Source organism: Bombus flavifrons, chromosome 2 (genome assembly GCF_040668555.2).
Source record: "Bombus flavifrons isolate JBK064 chromosome 2, iyBomFlav1_principal, whole genome shotgun sequence".
Classification (NCBI taxonomy): Eukaryota; Metazoa; Arthropoda; class Insecta; order Hymenoptera; family Apidae; genus Bombus; species Bombus flavifrons.
Genome location: NC_138443.1, coordinates 3,515,226 through 3,532,362, shown reverse-complemented (window position 1 = coordinate 3,532,362; position 17,137 = coordinate 3,515,226). Strand labels below are relative to the sequence as shown.

General features: G+C 34.2%; 2 protein-coding genes across 3 annotated transcripts; both read right to left on the bottom strand.

Annotated features, from left to right (window-relative positions):
• Positions 1-1,168: 1,168 nt before the first annotated feature.
• Positions 1,169-6,138, bottom strand: Ubi-p63E (Polyubiquitin-63E). Its single transcript, XM_069127842.1, has 2 exons — positions 5,985-6,138; positions 1,169-4,904 (listed from the first exon to the last, which is right to left on the bottom strand). The coding sequence occupies exon 2, from the start codon at positions 4,896-4,898 to the stop codon at positions 1,701-1,703; it is 3,198 nt and encodes a 1,065-aa protein (XP_068983943.1). The 5' UTR covers positions 4,899-4,904; positions 5,985-6,138; the 3' UTR covers positions 1,169-1,700.
• Positions 6,139-9,012: 2,874 nt separating this feature from the next.
• On the bottom strand, positions 9,013-17,111 carry Zn72D (Zinc-finger protein 72D). 2 transcript variants are annotated; one of them, XM_069127856.1, is made up of 11 exons: positions 16,909-17,111; positions 16,470-16,633; positions 16,010-16,351; positions 15,029-15,595; positions 14,212-14,925; positions 13,808-14,132; positions 13,536-13,723; positions 12,410-12,558; positions 11,086-11,181; positions 10,699-10,819; positions 9,013-10,422 (listed from the first exon to the last, which is right to left on the bottom strand). In XM_069127856.1, exons 1-11 carry the CDS (start codon positions 16,956-16,958, stop codon positions 10,139-10,141), a joined length of 3,000 nt encoding a protein of 999 aa, XP_068983957.1. In that variant the 5' UTR covers positions 16,959-17,111; the 3' UTR covers positions 9,013-10,138. The 2 variants fall into 2 exon arrangements, with proteins under 2 accessions (XP_068983957.1, XP_068983966.1); XM_069127865.1 differs by having other exon boundaries at positions 15,029-15,484; positions 16,909-17,089.
• Between the last annotated feature and the right edge of the window lie 26 nt (positions 17,112-17,137).

The following is a 17,137-nucleotide window of genomic DNA, read 5'->3' as shown; positions in this document are numbered from 1 at the left end:
TTTATTAGTTAAAAAACATACATGATCTTTGGATTACATAATAACAATAACGACGACTATATAAATATAATTTTCTGAATTTACTAATAAGTAATATCATTGTAATAATATACTTAAAATACTTCGTTCAAAATATGATGATTATACAAAAAAAAATGGTGTCTAAAGTCCAAAATAATTTAAAAATAAATAATAAATGTAATTATTACAGCATTTACATTACAATTGCATTATTTATTTATTGTTAATAATCAGAATTAATTAATTTATTTATTATACAGATACGTTTCAGTAAGTTAAAATGGTAAAACTTAAATTACAGAATTTAAGTCGCTTTAAACGTCAGAAAATATTCCAACTTTCTGAAAGGGAAGATTCGTTGAAACAGAGCTACTGCAAAGCTCTTGAAACAACATGATAATAACAGACATATACCGTACAGTATTAAAGTACCATAGTGTATTTCTGTGTATGAAGATTTCAAGTACAACAGAATTGAACGGTAATTTTCGTAATTTCGACGATGGTAATATTAAACTGCTGGGCGGAGCTGGAACACTCGAAAATTCGTTCATGTTTCGTCAGCGCGTGAAAATTTTAATCGAATTGCCGCCCACGTGCATCTGACCAGCTGAAGTATAAATAATTGTAGGCTGCCCGTCCGTCACCAGTGCCACTGACCATTACGCATCGCCTCGTTCAATTTCTTCCAATTTATATAAAATACGAGACGTACAAATAATATGCTTATTCTCATTCGGATTATCACAATTAACGTTGCAAATTAATACGCTCGAAAAGAATAAATACATTGAACACCTATATATATTGTTTAGATTAGAAACGAATATGATGTATAATCATTATAAATTTTCGTATGGTCCTAATCGATTTAAGGTCAAAGTACAACGAGAAAATATTTCTTGTAGAGAGCTAGTTTTGTATTACTATTACGTATTCTACTACAAGATTTCTTTGTTAGATAAACAATATCGTAATTTATTTTAAAAATTATTGTAATACGTTATATTGTACGATACTGTAATGCAAATTAAAGAAAATAATACAAAATCTATATAAAAAAAAATGTAATAAATATTCCAATGTATTTAATTCGTATTGTAGATAATAACTTACAGTTCATAGGGAAATAAATCCTCAGGGAAGATTATTATTCTTTCTTATTTATTCAAGCTTTAGTCCATTACTGGTCCATGGGCATATCTACCCCTTTTGAATACAAAGACATAACAATTACATAATAACTAATAAATATTCACTTCAAATCCTACTGACGCGACATCTGAACGAAACGATCAGAAATCACTGACATCCAAATACCTTACCATATCACTTTTATACTTGTACCAATACATCAAATTTTCAATTATAAAACTAAATTAAGTCTTAAGCAAGATTATTATATACAATGCAGATCATATACAATAAATTTTACACGAGAATATCTTAACATGAATAATTTTTAATTTAAATTAAATAAATCTATGCTGTAAATTTATTATCCTTAGGAAGGAATAATATAAATGAGAAAAAGACTATTTATAATGCCATTTATTTCAAGTAAATACTTGATAAGATTATATATCACGCAATCAATAGCTATGATGGATAAAAGTAAAAAAATTAGTTTCTATTTACTAATATAATTTTTCAAATTAAGGTGCGATCAATATATTAAATCATCGGCCACCACGAAGGCGAAGAACAAGATGAAGAGTTGATTCCTTCTGAATATTGTAGTCTGATAGTGTCCGTCCATCTTCCAGTTGTTTACCAGCAAAAATCAATCTTTGTTGGTCTGGTGGAATTCCTTCTTTATCCTGAATCTTGGCCTTGACATTTTCAATAGTGTCTGAAGCCTCAACTTCTAAAGTGATCGTTTTCCCAGTGAGGGTTTTTACAAAAATTTGCATTCCTCCTCTCAGACGAAGAACAAGATGAAGAGTCGATTCCTTTTGAATATTATAATCGGACAGCGTGCGTCCGTCTTCAAGTTGCTTTCCAGCAAAGATCAATCTTTGTTGGTCTGGAGGAATACCTTCTTTGTCTTGAATTTTTGCCTTCACGTTCTCAATAGTATCGGAAGCTTCAACTTCAAGTGTGATAGTTTTCCCTGTAAGGGTTTTGACGAAAATTTGCATACCACCACGAAGGCGAAGGACAAGGTGAAGAGTTGATTCCTTCTGAATATTGTAGTCTGATAGTGTCCGTCCATCTTCCAGTTGTTTACCAGCAAAAATCAATCTTTGTTGGTCTGGTGGAATTCCTTCTTTATCCTGAATCTTGGCCTTGACATTTTCAATAGTGTCTGAAGCCTCAACTTCTAAAGTGATCGTTTTCCCAGTGAGGGTTTTTACAAAAATTTGCATTCCTCCTCTCAGACGAAGAACAAGATGAAGAGTCGATTCCTTTTGAATATTATAATCGGACAGCGTGCGTCCGTCTTCAAGTTGCTTTCCAGCAAAGATCAATCTTTGTTGGTCTGGAGGAATACCTTCTTTGTCTTGAATTTTTGCCTTCACGTTCTCAATAGTATCGGAAGCTTCAACTTCAAGTGTGATAGTTTTCCCTGTAAGGGTTTTGACGAAAATTTGCATACCACCACGAAGGCGAAGGACAAGGTGAAGAGTTGATTCCTTCTGAATATTGTAATCTGATAGTGTCCGTCCATCTTCCAGTTGTTTACCAGCAAAAATCAATCTTTGTTGGTCTGGTGGAATTCCTTCTTTATCCTGAATCTTGGCCTTGACATTTTCAATAGTGTCTGAAGCCTCAACTTCAAGAGTTATAGTTTTTCCTGTAAGGGTTTTTACAAAAATTTGCATTCCTCCTCTCAGACGAAGTACAAGATGCAGGGTTGATTCCTTTTGTATATTGTAATCAGAGAGTGTGCGCCCATCTTCAAGTTGCTTTCCAGCAAAGATCAATCTTTGTTGGTCTGGAGGAATTCCTTCTTTGTCTTGAATTTTTGCCTTCACGTTCTCAATAGTATCGGAAGCTTCAACTTCAAGAGTTATAGTTTTTCCTGTAAGAGTTTTTACAAAAATTTGCATTCCTCCTCTCAGACGAAGTACAAGATGCAAGGTTGATTCCTTTTGTATATTGTAATCTGATAGTGTCCGTCCATCTTCCAGTTGTTTACCAGCAAAAATCAATCTTTGTTGGTCTGGTGGAATTCCTTCTTTATCCTGAATCTTGGCCTTGACATTTTCAATAGTGTCTGAAGCCTCAACTTCTAAAGTGATCGTTTTCCCAGTGAGGGTTTTTACAAAAATTTGCATCCCTCCTCTCAGACGAAGTACAAGATGCAAGGTTGATTCCTTTTGTATATTGTAATCAGAGAGTGTGCGCCCATCTTCGAGTTGCTTTCCAGCAAAGATCAATCTTTGTTGATCTGGAGGAATTCCTTCTTTGTCTTGAATTTTTGCCTTCACATTCTCAATAGTATCGGAAGCTTCAACTTCAAGTGTGATAGTTTTCCCTGTAAGGGTCTTGACGAAAATTTGCATACCACCACGAAGGCGAAGAACAAGGTGAAGAGTTGATTCCTTCTGAATATTGTAGTCTGATAGTGTCCGTCCATCTTCCAGTTGTTTACCAGCAAAAATCAATCTTTGTTGGTCTGGTGGAATTCCTTCTTTATCCTGAATCTTGGCCTTGACATTTTCAATAGTGTCTGAAGCCTCAACTTCTAAAGTGATCGTTTTCCCAGTGAGAGTTTTTACAAAAATTTGCATCCCTCCTCTCAGACGAAGTACAAGATGCAAGGTTGATTCCTTTTGTATATTGTAATCAGAGAGTGTGCGCCCATCTTCGAGTTGCTTTCCAGCAAAGATCAATCTTTGTTGGTCTGGAGGAATTCCTTCTTTGTCTTGAATTTTTGCCTTCACGTTCTCAATAGTATCGGAAGCTTCAACTTCAAGTGTGATAGTTTTCCCTGTAAGGGTTTTGACAAAAATTTGCATACCACCACGAAGGCGAAGGACAAGGTGAAGAGTTGATTCCTTCTGAATATTGTAGTCTGATAGTGTCCGTCCATCTTCCAGTTGTTTACCAGCAAAAATCAATCTTTGTTGGTCTGGTGGAATTCCTTCTTTATCCTGAATCTTGGCCTTGACATTTTCAATAGTGTCTGAAGCCTCAACTTCTAAAGTGATCGTTTTCCCAGTGAGGGTTTTTACAAAAATTTGCATCCCTCCTCTCAGACGAAGAACAAGATGAAGAGTTGATTCCTTTTGTATATTGTAATCAGAGAGTGTGCGCCCATCTTCGAGTTGCTTTCCAGCAAAGATCAATCTTTGTTGGTCTGGAGGAATTCCTTCTTTGTCTTGAATTTTTGCCTTCACGTTCTCAATAGTATCGGAAGCTTCAACTTCAAGTGTGATAGTTTTTCCTGTGAGGGTCTTGACGAAAATTTGCATACCACCACGAAGGCGAAGAACAAGATGAAGAGTTGATTCCTTTTGAATATTGTAGTCGGACAGCGTACGTCCATCTTCCAGTTGTTTACCAGCAAAAATCAATCTCTGTTGATCTGGCGGAATTCCTTCCTTGTCTTGAATTTTTGCTTTCACGTTCTCAATAGTATCGGAAGCTTCAACTTCTAAGGTGATAGTTTTCCCAGTAAGGGTTTTTACAAAAATTTGCATCCCTCCTCTCAGACGAAGTACAAGATGCAGGGTTGATTCCTTTTGTATATTGTAATCAGAGAGTGTGCGCCCATCTTCAAGTTGCTTTCCAGCAAAGATCAATCTTTGTTGGTCTGGAGGAATTCCCTCTTTGTCTTGAATTTTTGCCTTCACATTCTCAATAGTATCGGAAGCTTCAACTTCAAGTGTGATAGTTTTCCCTGTAAGGGTCTTGACGAAGATCTGCATGATTATCTGTTACAAAATAAAATAAATTTTGTAATTAATTAGTGGATACTAACATGTATTCATATTTACGAAAAAAAGATGTTCTCTTTGAAATTTGAGTACATTATTTGTGTATTCTATTAGCATATCATAAGCTTTTTGTTTCCTGCATTTAGTACCATTTTTATATTACTTTTTACATAACTCACTATCATACCTAATACTTCAGATAGTTTTCATCAGATATGTTCCTAGTATCATAAGTCACTTCATGTATCGTTTTGAAACAAAATAATCTTTGTCTTTCGTTTCAATAGAATAAAAATGGTAGTATTTTGTGCTCAATTATATTAAAAAGAATTATATAAATTAAAAATTTTCCATATTATTCCACAAATATAATTATTCTCGCGGTATAATTCACTGTAGCTTAAAGTCAATGGCTTTTATTTGTGCACTTTTTTTAGAATAATCGTATGAAAAGTTTCAATCTGAGTAATGCTAAGTGACACAGAGGTAATGGCGTCATACTGGAGAATCAATAATCGCCATTTTGTTTTCTGTTACTACGCAGCAGAAACGTAACGAATGATATGGAAAATTCTAGAGTTTTCTCAACAATTAATTATTAAAGATTCTTCGATTATATTAATATATGTATTTTAAATATATAGAAAATATATCCTTCGGAATTTTGTTAAAAATAGATCTTAAACTTTGCATCTGTGGTTGACGTCGTCAAGATCACATTACATTAAATTATGTTGCATTATTATTTTATTACTTTCTCTAAACAGTGCATTTGAGGATTTAAATACTGATAATTAACTCTTTCACTGCTGAAATTGTAATAATACGTTCTCTGAAATGCATGTCCGTCATACTGAACCCATTAAATTCGTAGATTTCACATAGCGCATAACCAATCGATTGCAAAATTTGTTCAGCACTGGTCGTCTTGTTAGAGGAAATATATTCAGCAGTGAGAATAAAATAATTTAGGACAAAAAGGAAGCAAAAATCGGTAAAATTAAGAAAATCTACAATTATCGAAAATTAAAATACAACAAATTCATAATGTATATAACAAACAAACGAAAGTCTCACCTTCTTTGTAGTAGCTCGTTGCAGCAAAAATTTCAATAAAATTTAAGGAGTCTCACGTTCTGCTTCTAAAAACACTCAATGTCCTATACTGAACTGAATCGAAACCACGGAGAACGTTCCTTTTATATCAGGAATGATAAGTCTTACTGATCATGCGCAAGCATGTCAGAAGATTCCTAGAAAGATGCCTATTGGTTTATATTTTTATCGTCATCGAGTCTCTGACGTTGCTACGTTTGGTTGGTTTCTGAGACAAAAGCTATTCTTTGTGGAATAAATTTTATTAAACTGATACCGTTTATAAAATCATTTATGGCACATTATTAGTTTTGAAATGATACGTTTCCACCAACCGAAATTTTTATTTATATGCAAATGCATATGTTTCTATGAGCTGTCACATGTTGATGATAATATTATACAACTAGAGGGCGTATAGGAAAACTGTTAAACAAAGAAAACTGACGATTCATTGTTTTTCAGAATATATTTTCTACTAAATTCGCTATACATATAGCCAACATTTATACACAATATACTAATTTTATCATTTTCCAGAAATCTCAATATTTAAGAAGTTACGTATGTGTACGTGCGCGTTTGTATATAAAGCGTACGTTGGTTATGTTAAAATATTTTTTATTTGGATGAATTTTACAATCAATTGAACACAATCAATTTAAGTCGATTTTGATCTTCTAAGCAATTTGATCGATTTGATATTAAATTATCCTAAAAATTCAAATAATAAAAATTGTCGCACAAAAACAATTCACTATTTATACGTTTCACATCAATATTTAAGTCATGCTACATCACAATACGATACTAGGCTGATGTAATAATCTTGGAATTGATGAAAACTTATTAATTTGATAATAAGAATTTATTTTACAAAAAAATATTAGGATATTGAAGTAATATTTCAAATTAGGCACTGCAATCAAGATTATACATATATTTTAATGTAATTAAAGCGATGTAATTGTTTATTTTTAAAATAACATTTCGTTGATATTACTTACCAAATATTTTTGGCAAAGCGTAATGAAAACAGCATTTTTTTTTTTATATTTCAACAAAAATAAACAAAAATGCAATTAGACAAATCATGACTATGAAAATAGATTAAAATTCTGTTTATATAATTGTTTTACATGAAATACATGACAATTTCAAAAAACAGGCGTTTACTTACGATACTATGTACAATTTTAACATGTTGAATGCCATTCTATTTTTACAGGGATTGCCCGTGGCACCTAGTTGCACCAAACAGAATGAATGTTATATAAAATTATGTTCGTAATTTACAAAAATTATCTTCTTAAATTAAAAGTGATGAATTTTGTATTATGCGATACATATTATTTTGAAATATTACTTACAAGAGATAAGTTATGATGTATAATTATGTTTAATGAATTTATCTCACAGAGGTCACCGGCTACCCCCATGGCACTAAAGTGCGACTTCACGCGAATCACTTTTTGTTGCGATTATCAATTATCTCATATTATTTCTTCGCGTTGTTAAATAATTGTTCCACATCTTTATTCTTGTCGAGAGCGTTTAACAATCAGGTAAGAGCGTCTATTATACTTTTATATGCTACAAATATTTTTGCACTTCATGTCTTCTATTTAATTTTTTATAAGTCGTAAAATATTGTGAAGACTGTGCTGGTTCGCCCTTACTTTGTTTAGAGTATTTCAACACGACACATCGCAATATGCACACATAATAGGTCTATATTTCATGTATAAATAAAACTGTTCCTATATGTTTTATGCTTCATTAATTTCGTCACACCATTGTGCTAACAATGGTAATAATGAAAAATTTATAACTATTGACATTTGTTTAAATTATGTATTTCTACTAATTTTAGCGCTCCGGTTACCGGTGACCCCCGTGGCATTCAACGTGTTAATTTAATATTTCATCATTAACATCGAAGTAACCAGTTTTAAGTAACTAGATAATTACGTAATTGATCAATAATTACAACAAATAATTAGTATAAGGAAAAAAAACGAAAAATCTCGCAGATAATATAGCTGAACTCTAAGAACAATATATTTACCTTCCACTATCGAAGTACGTTTATAATAAAACACGTAATAGCTTTTCTCACATGAAATAAATTACATATTGTTCTTAAAAGTAAAGTATAATTAGAATGGCACAGCGAACGTTTGATATGATTTTTCTATATGAAAAAAATATAACATAATTCCCACCTTAATTTCAGTACATCATCCAGTTCTCAATACTGAAAAGATAATATGCATTATTTAGATTTGAAACTTTATAAAGGCTCTACACACACGTTTTTGTAGATTTGAGGTACTGAATGAAAAAAATTTGTGAATTTCCTTCGTAATATATCTGCAGATATGTAGCGCATTACATTACATTAATATTTGGTTTAACAAATAATAATAAATTAAAGATATTACACATGTCTCATATATTTAAATATATACAAACATACTTTAATTAATACTGTAAAACAGAAAAAACGAAAATGGCTTAATACTCTGTCTTATAATGATTCAAAACCTGTATCAGCCCAGCCTAATTAAAGGACGAAGATAAGAAGCAGAAAGATCGAAATTATGGAATTTGAATATCATTAATACACTTATTTGAAAGGACTAGTTGCACCAAACAGAATGAATGTTATATGAAATTATGTTCGTAATTTATATAAATTATTCTCTTAAATTAAACGTAAATTATATTTCCTTTAGTTTTATATCCTATCTTCTACATGTTTCATTAAAAAATTAATACAATATCAGTCTCAGTTCTACTCGGTGCCATCCAAAAATAAATTAACTTTCTTTGTATGTCAAGTGTTCTTTTTTTCTGTAAAAGATTAGCTAATTATAATCTTACAATCGAAGTGCTATTGTGTGTGTGGCCTTCTTGTTAAAGAGGATGCTTATTATCAACTCATCTTATTTGTAAAAGCTCTTACACGATATTGTAATATGCAAAGGAATATGGAAGTGAAGAAAACTTTATTCTTATCTCATGCATGTTCGATTTATTCAATCAGGAATTGCATGTGTACAACAGAAGATTCATACACTAGGTCAAAAAAATTTATTAAATGTGAACATTTTGAAATAGTATTCGACTTCCGGTGAAATTTGTAAACAAACTACAGGAAAATATCAAGAATTCTTGACACGTGCACTTAACCCTCATTAGACAGCAAAACGTTTATTTTAATGATTGATTTTTCAACTCTGCTTTCTTGGAATCTTCTGCGTGAACCAGTACACGCGGTGTGAACATACGCTGTTAGGAGTTGTTTATGCAGGGAAAGAAACATTCTGCACTTCTTTACGACTACACACACAACATACACACGAATTCTCAATACAAACTAACCTACTTTTAACTTTTCAAAACTTATAAATGTTCAGTTTTTACACCACCCTTTCTATTAAACTCTTTCGTCATACATTGTGACTTTGAAATATAGCTAAATAAGTAATTCAAAACTAATTAACGCATTTATCATTTCCTTTGACAAAATCCTAGTGCTGGAACTAATCGTACCAATTGCCTGTTTGGGAAAGATCTTTAGTCTTTTTAGAAGTATCCAGTGAAATATTTGCAAAAGTGTAACTATTTATTTTAAAAGTAACACCATGCTTATTTTTATAATAATTCTAAAAACTAGAATTTATATAAAATAAATTTAATAAATGAAATCCGAAATATTGCATTATTTTGGAACTTGCTAGAAAACTAAGTTGCTTATAACAGACAAAGCAATGCATAATGTTTTGTCATTAAAATATTAAACTTAGTACTAATAGAAACGTGATAACTCTATGATATTATTATACATTCAAAAACAAAGTCAAGGTGCAATGATATAATCCGACCTAATAATTTCTTTCGCCATTAAAATCACGATTGCGAATTAAAACGATGCGCTATTGGTTGTCCAAAGGGAGATACATTCCAAATAATTACAATACTGTATTAATAGATCATTAGTCTTGTTTTAAACTTTGATATCTTTCCAATATAGAAATAACCTCATTGAACAAGCAATTGACACGAGAAAATTTTATTTCTTATACTATATAAGTTATGAGTAAATCGATAAAGCGAATATTTTGGTAGATCTACTTGGAGTCAGTCTCCATTTTGATCTCCTCTGCTTTTTTATCCTTCTTTGAAGCTTCACTATCTGTTCCTTCTCCGTTACTGTTGTCACGTCTTCGTTTTCTAGCATATCGGCCCTTATATTTAGGTGGCGGAAGTTGCTCCATGCCCAAAACTTTATGAATTTGACGAAATGCAACTAATCGTAAAGCATGTTGCGCTGAAGCAGTTATATCTTCTCTTTGTTGGGCTGTCATATTGCCTATTGCATCAACTGGCTCTTTTTCGCATGGATCAGACAATCCTGTGAAGAAATACATTATTTATAACCAGTGTAATTCAATACAAAACTATATAAAATTTTATATAAGTATATAAAAATCAGATTGCCAATCATCTATGCAATACTGCAAAATTTCCATTGAGATAAAAAAATCGAAATACTCGATCTTAGAACCTACAATAGATTTCACAATACACTCAGTCTCGTCATCAAAATCATCATTTGGTTTTACAATTTTAAAAAATTTGAATTTTTTTTACTGATTATATTAATTAGCGGGAAGATATTACGATATACCTGGGCTTCCTGGAAGCAATATTCCTCCAGCAACGCATTCTAGAAGTCTTCTTAATGCTTCACCTGGACTAAGAGGTCCTCCAGCGGTACTAATCACTTTCTCAGTTAACAATTCTAGTGCCTGAAAGAAGATTGAACACCTGTTTGTTTCTATCTAATCCTTATATTCTGACCGGGACTGAATCCAGCCAAAATATGAAGAAGAGTCTATATCAGAAATTCTACATTAATGTGAAATAGATAGAATCCTCAGCCACTATGCAAGACAGTACTGTATTCAGTTTTGAATTTTTTGAATTATCATTGAATAGTTACAAATCACTTTGTTTTACTTCTAATAAAATCAGATATCATATATGCACCATAAAAGAGTTGTTTCATACTAACCCATGGGTTTAATGGTCCCCACGTGGGTACACGGTTACAAAGATCACGCATTATGCGAATGACCATAACACAGCTCTGCAGTGAAGTTGCTCTAGCCTGTTAAATACGATCAGTATTTTAGTACATACAATTTGATACACACTTTAAAGTCTCTGAGTCTTCTGGAGATGCGACACCCTAAACTACTTTTAATTTGCTTTGTGTGGGCTTTAGCTATCCTCCCAGCCTCGTGCCTATAGCTCCTAAATATTAGCCCATATCAAAATTATCGGGTGTTTATTAAGTATTTCCTGAACAATTAATGCCTAACATAATATTTAAAAAAAAGTGCAACGTATCAGAAAAACTGTACACTTGTCGAACTGCCAAATACAACTATTGAACTTATAACTGAAAAACACCCGATATACTTATGACACCACTGTGTGTTTGTGCTTGTCTGTCTTTCAATATTTAACAGTGCTTTCAATGCACATTATGTAGAAAGTATGAAATAAAGTACATATGTATAAAGAGAAATACACTAACTTCAAGGATTTCTAAGACAGACCTAGAACAGACTCAGTCTAGGCTACAATGCATTAAGATTAATCCAGAATAATGAATAAGCTTGATCATAAGCATCGTAAAGCAATTTAGTGCATTATAAACAAAACAAACAAAACTACATCTTTTGAAGAAAAATTACGTACTTTTAACACGACTTTCTGCAAACAGTTTCCTATTATTCTGGATGTTGATGATTTGAAGTAAAGCAAATGTAAATGCTTTTGATGTGCATTAATATTTTAAATGCTACAATTCACGTTTACATAATGCTTATACTTCTTGCCTGAGACTATCTGATTGCACGTTCGATGTATTCTGTTTCTGAAATTATGCTATACATACACTTCTTTCTCTTCCTTTTTCCCTTTATAGTCAAATTCTGCCAATAATAAAATATTGCCACTACCATCCACTTATAATAACTAACACATTGATTATAAATTACAAATAGTACATGACAAAGATTTTCGGATTAACTACCATAAAATGTAATATTAGTGGATAAAGTGGATTGGCAAACCTACAAAACTGAAACATCAAACGTGATCAAATAAACATTTCAGACAAAATCATATCAACAAGAAGATAGATAGTAATAAAAATAAAATTGTCACAAGGCTGGAAGTTCTAAGACTGCTCTTTTTTGCGGACAGAGAGAGAGGACAACTTGCACGCGTTTCACGTATTAGGAAAAAATAACAGAAAACAGTCACTAGTGCCAACAAAATGGCACTGACAATTCGAGATCTTGAACTGAGAGTTGATTGATTCAAACCTGAAACCACTTGGCATGCCTGAGTGCAGCTAAAGCCTCCAAACACTTAGCCTTGGGAAGTACATCCGGTGGATCCGGTTTCGTCACAGCGGGCGCCGCGGGCGTTGTTTGCGGTTGAGCAGCTCCCTGTTGCTGCTGTCCAGCATTATCTGAGATTCCAACAAAGAAAGCACAACACGCTTAGACAACACTTAGAGTGTTTGATCATGCCCAACTTGGGTTTTCCCTCTATATATAATTATATTTTAACTCAAGTACATCAAACTTGAGGGCATAGTCTAAAACATTCTCATTGAAATAAAAATAAACCTAATCGAATGTAGTACATAACAATGATGCATTACTCCTATTCCTGGACGTCCTTTCTTCGCGTTACAAAAGAACGACCGACGTTTCTTACTAAAATTGACAGCGTTACTTAAAATTGAATATTAAAATAACGCTATCAAAAGAATCGTCGGTTAAGAATAAGGAGTTAACTGCGCATTGTGTATTATGCGTACAGCATTCGATGATAGAGGGTTTTCATTAAAATTATTAATGCATGATCAAAAAGTCCATAGTTTTAAGATTGCCTCAGCGTTGTTTCCTCATACCAAAAGCGTGTCCACGTTCATAATAACATATTATCTTCCTTAATGGAGACTCCAGCTTAACTATTATCGACATAACTTATAAAGTATACTACTACAAATTAACTTAAAACGAAGAAAAGCGACATCTAATCGTACCAAGTTTACGCTCTCTCTTTTCCGTTAAAAAATGGCTGTTAATATATTTCTATCTACGCTCTTACATATTTTTAAATAGTAATGCCTTTCAAAAATATAAATTATACTCAGTCGTGGACACACTAAAATGCGGCTGTATCAAAAAGAAAAAGGAATTTTTCATGTTAGAGCGTATATACACTGGCAACCGTTGAAGTCCTTGGCTGCCCCTGCATCATCCTGGTGCTTAGAAAAATTTACAAAGAAGCTTTTGGGCCATGAAAAGAACAAACAAAATTCATAAACCACGTTTTCAAGAAAGTAGCATGAAAATAAAAAATGCTTTCTGTAAAATCTCTAAAATTATCAGTTATCCTTTTCTTGGCCACTATGAAAATATAAAACGATCAAATCACCTGCAGCAGCAGCTGGTTTGGGAGTTTCGCGCATTAAAGGACTGGTAAGTGTTACGCTAACGGTCACGCTGCCTCCTGAAACAGTTAATGCTGCTGACTCTGGGTGTTTCCCAACATTGTAAGTATCCTCTGGAGCTACGATCTTCAACTGTGCCGGAAGTATCTCAGCAACTTTATTTAATAATGATCTGTAAATAAGAAAATATTTATATATGAATTTGTGTACAAAATTAATATATTTATACACAAATACATAAATTTTTCCAACTAACCGTGTTGGTTTTTCTGCACACAGGACTACAAGACAAACGTGATTGTCACCAGATAATAGAAGTCCCTTCGCTAAATTGCCAACACGCATTACCCCTCTTAATATCCTGGAATCTTCTTTTTCCTTTTGGAATGAAAACAAATTGCCGTCGCTGCCATCTTCTTTCTGCGGCGTTGTTGTTTTCTTTTTGTCAGATTCTTCTTTAATTTTGACTATATCTGCATTTTGTTGCTGTTGTTGTGATTGCTGTTGTTGAGGTTGCTGCGGTGTAGTCGTAGTTGGAGTCGTTGAAGTAGCATTAGTAATAGATGGAGCTGTTTTCTTGCCTGCAATTATAAAAATATTTTAACTATGCTATAGATATAAAATATAAAATAAGGAAAAGATAAAAGAAGAAATAATTACCTGCTTCAGCCAATGTATCAGATACAAATTTCAATGCTTTTTCAGTGTGTGAAACGATCTTCTGAACTGCTAACAGTTCCTGTTCTTTAGGATATATGGTAGTATGATGAGCTAATACATGTTTGTCATCTGATGAATCTGGCCTTCTTTGAGGACCAGGGAACATCATCATTGGTGGTGGTCCTGGGAATGGACGTGGCATTGGTGGAGCTCCAGGTCCACGTCCATAGCGTCGATACCACTCATAGTACTCACATTCTTCTTCATAGCGTCGTCTTTCTTCCCAATACATCATTTCCTCATCCATCATTGGACCCATAGGTCCCAATTGATTAATTTCTTCTCTACGTCGTAAGTAATCGTCTCGCATTTGTTGTCTACGAAATTTTTCTTCTAACATCTTTCTTTGCTTCAAACTCGGTTTCATATCAACAACCAAGTCGGGATTAACTTTTTTCTTATAAGCAAATCTGTGTCGTCTTCCTTTCATATGCATATCTTTGGCATTGGGGTCATTAAATCTGCATTCACAAAGCTTACAATTAAAACTTATGATTTTTCCATCTTCAGATTTGTTTTCTTCTATGTACTCTTGACCAACTGGTTGAATATCTTTTTCATCAACAGCTGCTTCTTCGACAGTTTCCTCTGTTGCAGTTTCTTCTGTCTTAATTTCCGGGGCTTGATTTTGATTTACAGTCCCCAAATTTCCAGCTGCAAATATTACACATGATATTAATATGTATTCCATAGCTATCAAATTTGTATATTTAATTTAACATAAAATGTGTATCTGTAAAAAAAAAAGATTACTTACAAGCAACAAAGTTAATTTTAGGAGTAGCTGTTACAGTTGGTTTCTTAACTCCTGTAGTTTTAGCTGCGGCTGCTGGTTTTGGGTTCAAAACTGTTGGATCTGCGCTTGGTATCGGTTTACCAAGTTTAGTGTGTAACTTAACAACTTTTTGATGTTTAGCCCCCCTAATATGAGCAGCATAAGCATCATTTCCAGTACAAGTTACATCACAAAGTTCGCAACGTAGACTGTTGCCTGCGCCACGTGCAGGCGGTTGCTGCGGTACTTTCAGAGAAGCTTCTTTCTTCTTATGTTTTTGGCCCTCCAGATGCTCACGGTACGTTTGAGGTCCAGCACAGCTGATCTTACAGACATCGCAATAGTGTAGTTGTTGTGGCTTAGGGGGCTGCTTGGGCCGCATTGCCTTCATTCCTCCCCCTCCAGTGCCAAATCCCTTTCGTCCGTAGCCCTGCCAACCTCCAGTCTTCTGGTTAGTTGAATTGCTGTTTGCACTCTGTTGGGCTACATACATAGTCGCAGCGCTATATAGCGCTGCGTCGTAGCCGGAATACGTTGTACTCGCCGTTTCTAAGGGAAATGAAATTGAAACCTCAAACTTTGGAGGAGTCGATCCTTTATATTCATGGAACCATTCTACTAACTTGTACCCATCAAAATGAATACTTTATTCTTTTGATGAAACATTTATCAAGTATAATGTATAGTAATCACAAATCTTTATATAAAGTCAATTTTATAACTTCAGAAAGATTCAATTCAGCTAAATTTTTAAGCCATGTCATGGTTTAAAATGTTAGCAGAATTTTATTGTATCATTCATATGTATCAATTCCAATACCCAGAGGATCAATTTCATGTTATTAGTGCCTACATCACGGTTAGCAGGACATTTACATAGGATTTTCAATCTTGGCGAAAAATATTAACATATATATATACATACATATATATATATATATATATAATTTACTGAAAACTTACTATTTGTAGCTGTCGATGGTGTAGCCGCGGGTGTTGCAGGAGCTGTATATCCTGAAGAATAGGTAGCACTTTGAGTAGGATTAGATTGCTGATAAGCTGTACTTGATGCTTGGTATGTTTTAGCTTGTCCAGTAGTAGTAGCTTGTCTGGCTGTGCCTGTATAAGCACTAGTGGTGCTATATGCAGGTTTCGCAGCTTGATAATGTGTTTCTGTAGTAGTGTAAGTCGCTGCAGCTGCAGCAGGTTGCTGATAATAAGTTTTAGCAGCGTCGTATGTAGCTGCAGGTGCAGCACGTCCGTAACCGTAATCGTATGTCTGAGCCACAGTACCAGGATTAGCAGCTATAAAGAAAAAGGACCTTATGAAACTGGAATGTAAGCATGAAAATACTGGATACTGGACTCTATTTATGAAAGAAAAGAAAGATGAAAAATATGAAATTGACTAAAATGAACTTACCAGCGTACGTGGTCCCAGTAGCGGCGGCAGCGGCGGCCGCTTGATACGTTTCGTAACCTGTAGCCGCGGCAGCAGCGGGTCGTTGAGTGTACGTGGCGGCAGTTGCCGCTGGAGTTACTGCGTATCCCGCTTGACCAGTCTGATAAGCGGCTGCGCTGGTCGCTCTGTTCGAAAGAATAAATAGATTTTCTTACAGACAAGGAATACAATGAAAAATGGAAACGCAAAACGAAAAAGACCTCTATCGGATCCGTGCCCGGGAGAGACGCTCGATGGACGCTCTACTCTCAGCAAGAAATGGCGGCCAAGCCGGCTGGGCTCTCGCGTGCACCGATTTTAACGAACAATTATTACTCCCGCCAACGTAGTTACCGTCACGAATTTTCGAAAAACTTAACACTAGCTACTTAATAATTATGGTATGCAATCGATTTCGTACCCATATTGCGTTCCGCCGTGAGTAAACCCAAAATAATTGTTCTGAGCCATCCTTCCTCGCAGAGAATCCCGGAAAGAAGGACAATGGAGGAAGTTGTAGGGCGTGCCACGAACTCGATAGAATGGCGGCGCTGCCGCGGCTCCTATTGGTTATTCTGTTGGAGCCGGGCGCAACAATTGCAAGAATGCGGCGCCCTCAGTGGCCGCTTCCACGAGAACCCTTCGTCGTC